Source organism: Psammomys obesus, unplaced genomic scaffold, assembly GCF_907164565.1.
Source record: "Psammomys obesus unplaced genomic scaffold, mPsaObe1.curated_primary_1811, whole genome shotgun sequence".
Classification (NCBI taxonomy): Eukaryota; Metazoa; Chordata; class Mammalia; order Rodentia; family Muridae; genus Psammomys; species Psammomys obesus.
Window position 1 is genome coordinate 3,009,787 of NW_026596109.1, and position 8,981 is coordinate 3,018,767.

At 45.9% G+C, this 8,981-nt stretch overlaps 1 protein-coding gene across 1 annotated transcript; it reads right to left on the minus strand.

The window, feature by feature from the left end:
- Positions 1-3,242: 3,242 nt before the first annotated feature.
- LOC129692364 (NADH dehydrogenase [ubiquinone] 1 beta subcomplex subunit 1-like) lies at positions 3,243-3,401 on the minus strand. The gene has a single exon (XM_055628696.1). The coding sequence runs from the start codon at positions 3,399-3,401 to the stop codon at positions 3,243-3,245; it is 159 nt and encodes a 52-aa protein (XP_055484671.1).
- Between the last annotated feature and the right edge of the window lie 5,580 nt (positions 3,402-8,981).

The window sequence follows — 8,981 nt, forward strand, 5'->3', positions numbered from 1 at the left end:
ATGGGTAGCTGGCACCTCTTTAGCAGCTCGTTACAGGTGGGGGTGGGTGAGCCAACCTTGGACTGAAATCTTAATCTAGTGTGGCTTCCCAATTGTGGTACAGCCATGAGGGAGGATGTGAGAGGCAGGACAACAGCAAAACCTCTAGTGGAATCTTAGGTTCGTCTTAAGCTTTAAGAATTTTATCTTCTTTGTTGTTCAGAGAAACAAACGCTTACATTTTTATTGTTAATGTTGCAATATTGCTTCTCGAAAACTTCATAGGCCTTGTTCAGTTTTCTGTTTATGTGAACCCAGCAATTAAATACTGGACTAGTTTAACACCAAGGGTTAGCAAAATTACCCTTTTCCCCCTCCAGGCTGGCTTTGCCCTACCTTGGCCTTGAAAGTGCTGAGATGAGACTAGAGGTCCACCATCACACCTGGCTTTCCAACATTTCTTTTTAAAAGAAAAACTTTTGCTTGGTGGTGCCAGCACCAGGCACACGCCTTTAATCCCATCATTTAAGAGGCAGAGGCAGGCAGATCTCTGAGTTTGAGGCCAGTCTGGTCTGCAAAACAAGTTCTAGGACAGCCAGGGCTACACAGAAAACCCCTGTCTTGAAGACACCAAAACAAACAAACAAACAAACAAAAACAAAGATGGAGACAAAGGAAAGAACTCCACCAGGATACAATCCGGTGGGAGAGCAGTTCCCTGACAAGGCCAAAGCCCTAGGTTCAGGCCTTGGTACCTCAATAAAGAAAGAAATCCTTAAAAGAAAAAGAAAAAAAAAAAAAAGATAAACAAAGGGATTTCTTTATTTGTTGCTAGGGGTTAAAGCCCTGATCGCTACACCTGCTGAGCCACTTTTTAGAGGCACAGCCACGAGCACCTGGCTTAACGGGAGGGTTTATCAGGGTGCTGTGGTGCATGGCGGCCGCCGTGGCCACACAATCCCAGCGTTTGGGAGCTGAAGTTGGAAGACTGAGAATCCAAGACCAGCCTCTGCCTTTACAGCCTGGGCAACAAGAGAGCCTACCAGCAAACAAATAAGAACCTACTAGTCAAGGCTTTCAGGAGAATTAAATAAAACTTCGTGCCAATAAGGGCTGGCTGCAAGAGTGGGTGTGAGTAGGCTTCAATACTGAAAAATGAAGGAGACAGGAGAGAAGGGTGGGAAGTGGGGAAGGGAAAGAAGTGGGCAAAGAGGGAGATGTGTTGTGGTAATCACTTCTGTTAAAAACGCCAAACTTGGCACCAGACATGGCAAACAGTCATATTACCTTCATGTCCCCTGTTCTCTACTTTCTCTCGCTTGGACCTGAGCTACTGGCACCAGCCACACAGTATGTGTATACACAACAAAGCCTTGCAGAAAGTCTCCCCTCGAAGTCCCGACCACAGCTACTGACTGGTTTTGAAAATCACAGAAGTTCTGTCTCTCAGCTGTATAGCAAAAGGCCTATTCCCCATTCCCATCCTTCCTCTGCCAGCCTTGGGGGCCAGGATGACAACTGTGAGTGTGAGGTGTAGACACACTTGTGTCCAGAGAAGAGGAACTCTTCCCTGGGGATCTTTTTGTCAGGAAAGAAAACCTTTCCTAGACACCCTGAACAATTGTACCCTTCTGTCCCCACAGCCTGAGTGGTTATCGCTTGAAGATGTCTTAATCAATCTTGGGCAAGATCAATGAAACTATCATATCTGGATTAAATCAAGCAAGTTTCACCCTCTGGAACTAGAATGATGTTCATTTCCATCAATACAGGAGAAAGGCGGTGGATATATAGACGAGTATATTGACAGACGAGAATTATATTATCAGAATACTGGCAGCTTAGACTAAGGAAGGCATAGTACAAACTTAAGAGGTCTTTGGACATCTCCCATTCCAAAACATGTAGGAGCTAAAAATAATGAGTGCTCATACTCTGTCATTCACAGGAGAGGAAGGCTAGCTATAAGGACAGGAACAAGGGCCCCAAGCATAAAGTCTTAAGCCATAATTCTAATTATCTTTAGGCTTGTTGTAACCTCACCCAAATTGTAGCCACCTTCTCTCCCCCAGATATCAAAAGACCTATTCCATTATAGCAGCACTACATAGTTCAGAATTTCACCCTATAAATCAAAAGTTCGTGTGTAACTAGGCCTTCAAAGGTTTGATGAAACCATGAGCAAGGAGATACTACCTTCCTTCAGATGTGTCCAACATACAATGGAAGAGACGTTTGAGATAGTTCAGTATTTTCATTTCATTTTAGTTTTTTAATAATTTATTGAATTTTATCGTCTGTGCATTCGTGTGAAGGTGTCAGATCTTTTGGAATCGTCGTTACAGCTGCGATGTGGGTTCTGGGAATTGAACCTGGGTCCTTTCAGAAGAGCGGACAATTCTCTTAACCACTGAGGCGTCACTCTAGACCCAGCATTTGCCTTTTAAAAGAGAATAGAACAAGTACAACTGGGCTGCGACGATTCTGAAATCCAGGTCGGCGCAGGTAACGTTTCTCTTCTTTCCCTTGCTGTGGGAAGGCCCAGCTAGTGGAAAGGCCAACCTAGCAAGGAGCAGATCTCTACGAACAGCCACGTTTCGGGGCCCCAATCCAACAGCAATGCCTCTGGCCGGCCGCTTTAGGCCATCTAGTGAGATTCTGGGGAAGAACCACCAGCCAGACTGTGTCCCTCCGAATTCCTTATTCACAGAAATTACAAGACCATCTGTGGGAGAGGCGTGAGTGCCGCCAAACTCCGCTTTTGTTTGCTTGTTTGTTTGTTACTTTTGAGACAGGGTTTCTGTGTAACTTGAACTTGGCTGTCCTGGACTCCTTCTGTAGGCTGGTCTGGCCTCAAACTCACGGAGGCCCACCTGTCTCTGTCCCCCGAGTGCGGGGATCAAAGGCATACGCCACCATGCCCGGCCTCACATTCAACTTCTAATAGTTTCTCTCTTGAGCTGTATCTCTGAACGGTCATTGGTCACACGCGGCTTTGGAGCATTTAGAACACAGAAGAAACAAGCGTAATGACTGTGAGGTTAAAGTATACATCCTATTTCAAATAGTTGGTAAGAAAAAGAGAATGAAAAAAAAAAACCCAATAAATTCTATATAAGTTCTATTATTAAATGGTAATATTTTAAGTGTGTTGAGGCAAATAAAATGTATTTTTCAAAATAATATATGTTTTTATCTCTTTGACAACTTTTAAAATGTGGTCGTTCCGTGATTTAACCAGTCTTTACTTCCAAGTAACTTCTTCAGTTGGACCTCGGTTCCCTTTGAAATAGCATGCTCTCATTCCGGAGGGCAGTCAGCTTTTCGTCATCCCTCTTGTCTAGGTAACACCCAAAGACAAAGCCCATGGGGACAAACACATGAACCCAGGGGTCACAGACTAGCTGAAGTAAGTCCATCATGACTGCAGCTCAGTGCCAAGCAAGATCCTCCCCGTTTTTAAATATTTATTTCTTTATTATGTATACAGTGTTCTGCCTGCATGTATGCACTCAAGAGGATACCAGATCTCATTATAGCTGGTTGTAAGCCACCATGTGGTTGCTGGGAATTGAACTCAGGACCTTTGGAAGAACAGCCAGTGCTCTTAACCTCTGTGCCATCTCTCCAGCCCCCAAAAATATATTGATAAAGTAATTTTTATGCATTTCTCTTGGCTTTTTAAAATGTGGCGATTGGGCTAGGATGGTAGGTTCATGCTTTTCACCCTAGTGCCCTGAAGGCTGAGACAGGAGAGTTAGAGAGCCCACACTATTCTTAGGAAGACCAGGACTGGAACAAAGCAACAATGACATCAAAAAGTGTGACTATTGGATTAGAAGTTTTGTTTTGTTTTATGTGAGAAAGGGTCTCACTCGATAGCCCAGGTTGGACGGGACGGGAACACATTTTGTAGCTGAAGATGATCTCAGCCTCTTGGTCCTTCTACCTCAGCCCAAGCACTGGGACTGCAGACAGGTTCCTGAAAATTTAAAAGTATGTACAGAGCTGACATTTGTAACACATATTGTATTTCCACAGTCGCTATTGTTATAGACTCTCATCTGTTAATTACTCCAAATGCCACCGGAACACACACTAACTGAACTCAGTGTGGACAAAACCTTTCAGGCCACTCCCCACGCTCACAACAGAGTAGCAATAATGTGTCCAATTGCATCCCTTCCACACTTCCACAACAGTGGCGCTTAGGAGGACACTGTGAGCCCCTCTGTGTTACTCTCCACGGTTTATGATGTCTGTCTCCCTTCACCAACACAGAAAAGGGAAGCAGGTGCAGTGGCCTAGACCTGTAATCTCGGCAACTGAGGAGGCTGAGACAGGAGGATTGCCTGGATTACAAGGCAAGTTCAAGGATAGCCTAGGCAATTGATTGGGGACCCTGTCTCAAAATAAAAAGTAGAAAATAAGAAGAAGAGGGGGCTTGAGTACAGTATCATAGTCGAGCCCTTGCCTAGCACCTGTGATGCACGGGGTTCAACTCCCGTACCATGAAAGAAGAAAACAAAGAGAAAAAAAGCGAAAGCATTGCAAAGATGATAATAAATATGTAAAGTCGTCAGGCGGTGGAGTGGTGCATTCTGGAGGAAGAGGCAGGCAGATCTGAGTCCAGTGGCCAGCCTGGTCTACAGAGCCAGTTCCAGGACAACCACGGCTGGCTACAACCCTGTCTCAAAAAACCAAAACAGACAAAAAGTGTAAAACCCGACCTGAGAAAAATGAAAGAAAGAAAAAAAGAAGGGAGGAAGAAAGGAGGGAAAGAAGAGAGGGAGGGAGGGAGGGAGGGAGGGAGGGAGGGAGGGAGGGAGGGAGGAAGGACAAATGTATGCACACATTTAAAAAGAGTTACCATTACTCCCTTTTTACAGATGAGGTAATGAGGCACAATGAGCCTAAGGAACTTGCTCAAGGTCACGCAGTGACAAGAGAAAGATGGAGGTCACAGTGTTTTGAGAATGGACTGTAGTCTTGTGAGACTGGACCATGGCATGCCAGTGAAACTGAAGGAGACATTAGAGGCCCATCCTGGTGGTGCAAACCTGTAATCCCAGGTGTTCTGGAGGATGAAGCTGAAGGGTCGAAGGTTTAAGATCTGCCTGGACTACTAAGCACGTTTAAAGGTAGCCTGGGCAACATAATGGGACCCTGTCTCAAAGTGAAATATGGCAAAAGAGCTGGGCATGTAGCTTATTTGCCTAGCAGCACAAGGCCCTGGGTTCAGTCCCCAAAAAAAGGGAGAAGGGGAAGGGTGGAGATATGAGAGTTCTCGGTGGTTAAGAACTTGCCAGTTTTGCACAAGGTGCTGATTTTATCCATTGCAGGAAGAGAAAGGAGGAAGGGAGGGAGGAGGGAAGAAGGGCCAGAGGGAGGAAAAGAGGGAGAGAGAGAAAGAATGAATATCAAATATCAAGTTAATCTGTGGCTATAGGACCCAGAATGTGTCTGCTCCTGTCTGATCTCAGAAGCTAGTGGGGTTCGGTCTGGTTAGTACTAGGATGGAAGACTATCAGAGTAGCGATTCTCAACCTGTGGCTCATGACCTTCTTGGGGGGTCAAAAGACCCTTTGACTGGTGTCTCCTAAGACCACTGGGAAATAGATATTTACATTATGATCGATAACAGTGGCAAACTGATAGTTACAAAGTAGCAACAAAAATAATTTTGTGGTTGGGGGTCACCACACATGAGGAACTGCATCAAAGGGTTGCAGCCTTAGGGAGGGTAAGAACCGCTGGGTAAGAGGCACAGCCAGATCACATCTTTCTAGAGAATTCAGAATTTCACTCTTTTTCCTTGCCCTCCTCTCATTCTATTCTTTCTTCTCTGTCCCTCTCTTTCTCTTCTTTTCTTCCTTCCTTTTCCTGTTCTTTGAGACAGGGTCTTACTCTGTAGTCCATGGCGGCCTGAGCCCCAGAACACACTGTGTATTCCCAAGCTGCCCTGAACACCAAAGCATTGCAAGGCTGAGATAGCAGCCCCATGCCACCACACCCAGGAAAAAAACAATCTTTTCTTCCATAAACAAAGAGGTAGCGTCAAATGGCTTTTATCTGAGGGAGCGACTAGTATCTCCCAACTGATACTTTTTTAAGGTAAGTTGGCAGCCATGTGAATGACTGAAGAAGAGATTAAAGGGTTCCCCACTCTGAAGTGCCAGAGATGGAGCCAAAGGCCCTTCCCATGCTAGGCAACTGCTGTTCTACTGGCCTGTATCTCCAGCTCCCGGCATTCTCCAGTCTGTATTCTCGTCTTCATCCTTCCAGACACCCAAATTGCATACATGAGAGCTGATATGAATTCTCTCCTTGTAAGGCAGACACTGTGACAGGTATGTTCTCTTGTTATCCCAGCACTGGGGAGGCTGAGACAGGGGGATTGCTACAATGTCAAGCCTGGGTTACATAGCAAAACACTGTCACTACATAAAGAAGTAAACAGTCCTAGCAATTTTATCTCCTAAATCCTCTCCAACCCATGCCCTCTTCAGTTTCAGCCCCATAGTTTAAACCTGCAGCAGACGGGCTAAAGAGATGGCTCAGTGGTTAAGAGCACTGACTGTTCTTCCAGAGGAGTCAGGTTCAATTCCCAGCATGGCACATGGCATTGGCATGACAGCTCATAACAGTCTGTAAGTCCAAGATCTGGCACCCACAGACATTTGTGCAGGCAAAACACCAATGTACATAAAATAAATAAATTATAAACTGTATCACCTCTTATCTCAGGATAGTTTAAATATCCCCTTTACTCTCTCTATTCCTTTGCTTTCTCTGCTTTATCCTTCCCCTGTCAACAAAGGATCATTCAAAATGTTATTCTGATCATCTATTTAAAGCCTCTTTTTGGTTTCTTCTTGACTTTGGACTTTATTTTTTTTTTTAATTACATGTGTGTATGCACATGAGCCACAGCGTATGTGTGAAGGTCAGAGGGCAACTTGTGGGGAGTCCGTTCTCTCCTTCCACTATGCAGTTCCTAGTGATTAAACTCAGGTTGTCAGGCTTTGCAAGGAGATCCTTTATCCTCTTTTGTTGGGAGACAGGAGGATTGCCATCTATTTATCTGTTTTCAGAGAGTGAGCTTACTTGCTTGTTTTGTTGTGGTGGTAGTTTGCAGTGCTAGAGATTGAAGCCAGGGCACGTGGAAAAGCAGCCCACCAGTGGAATAATTCCCAGCCCAGTGTAACTGTCTCTGAGAGCAGGTCTCCTGTAGTCCAGGCTGGCCTCAGACTCATTATGTCATCACAGATGGCTTTGAACTCCTGCTCTTACTGCCTCTACCTCTCAATGCTGAGCTCATTTCGTTTTTGTTCTGAGGCAGGATTTCACTCTGTATCCCAAACTGGCCTGGAACTGCCTCTGTAGACCAGGCTGGCCCCAAACTTTAGGTAATCTTGCCTCTGCCTCGAGATTGCTGGGATATTGTAGATAGGCATTACCAATCTGGGCTGAAGCTGCATTGGAAGAAACTTCATGGATTTACTCCGTTTACCCCCTTCTAAGCCCAGCCACTGCCCTGTTGTGCTTGCACCGTCCAGTTGTCCCAAGCCATTTTCTGCCCCCGTATGCACGACCCGAGTCTTGACTCAGGCTCTGCTCTCTGCCTGCCACCCTTTCTCTCTCCACCTGCCCAACTGCTGCTCCCGCCAGAGACAGTTTAAGGGCACTGCCTTTGGGAGACTTCCCTACATATAGCTCCTTTCCGGGCTGACCGCTCTGTACTCTATGATATGACCTATGACATTCAACATATAACATTCTATGGTACGTGTGTATAACTTAGCATACGGAAATTTAACTATGGCCTCCTTGAAGAAGTGCTGTGCGAGAGCAGCCTTCCTCGTTGTTCTTTCAGCCATTGCTGGAGACCTACCCTTTCAGGTGCTGTATGTGTGGGGGAAGCTAGGGGTAAAACCGTGTGGGTTCCCTACAACTGGCTTTCCGGGGCGGTTGTGCACTGCCTCGTGTCAGTGCTGGGAACTGAATTCCTCTGCAAGAGCGGTGCCTGTCACTCTTAACACCTCCAGCCCCGGAAGTTCCCCTTTCACACTCCCTGATTCCCCACTTTCACCCTTCTTTGGTGTTCTGGGTCACACTTCCAGCATTCATTTCCCTACTAAGTACTGTTAGGTAGTCAACCGAATATTTCCCCTAGGGGTGTACTGAAGTTTCTAAATGCCATCTTCTAAGTTCCCACCGATATCCCTAAGGTCAGCAGCTATCCTTCTGCGCTGTTCACTTAGGTTTGATTTGCAGTTTTTCTGGTTTTGTTATTTATTCGGGGCCACGGTCTCCCACCCAGTCTAGGTCGGCTTGAAATTCTACACCATCCTTCCTCCTGCTGGAATGGCGGGGATTAAGGGTGTGTGCCACCGGAAGGCCTCCTCATCCTTTCTCATTCTTCTCCATCAGGACCCTGCTGAGCTGTCTCTTTTCTCTAGCGTAGCACCTGCACTGGGAAGGGAGATTCTGTAACCGGCTCCTCCTCAGCCCTTTAATTCTTCTCATCGTTGGCACTTTCTGGAGTCTACAACAGGCCAATCAAGTATTGCTGAAGGCATTAATTATAAACAAACACGCTGTCCTTCCAAATTCGGTATGTATGGCTCTCGGTACCCAAGAAGTTTCTACGTCACGGGAAAGCTACGGTGACAGGGATCCAGAAACATCCAGTTTGGGCCCAAGGAAAAAGCCACTTCTTAAAAAGTAAGTGGGAGGTTAAAAGTCTGTTTCACAACCCTGCGTCATGTCACAGCACAGGGTTTTGGGTTTGTATACTCCGTTGGACCGCCCCCGTGAACAAAGTATGCGTTGCATTGGTGTTTCTGTGTCCTACCCAAGTGAGTATTTTTCTCAGGCTATGCGCAAGCCAGAGGCGTGGTGTTTCCAAGGGAAAGACAGTCTGGGTTGGAACTATGAGGAACCCAAGGTACCATTTGTAATTTAAGTTTCTCAATGAGTGTATTGCCTAGTAGAGAGAA

What these genes read in the sequence shown, in the direction of transcription:
- LOC129692364 (XM_055628696.1), bottom strand. Translation starts at nt 3,401, where the DNA reads ATGATGGACTTACTTCAGCTAGTCTGTGACCCCTGGGTTCATGTGTTT.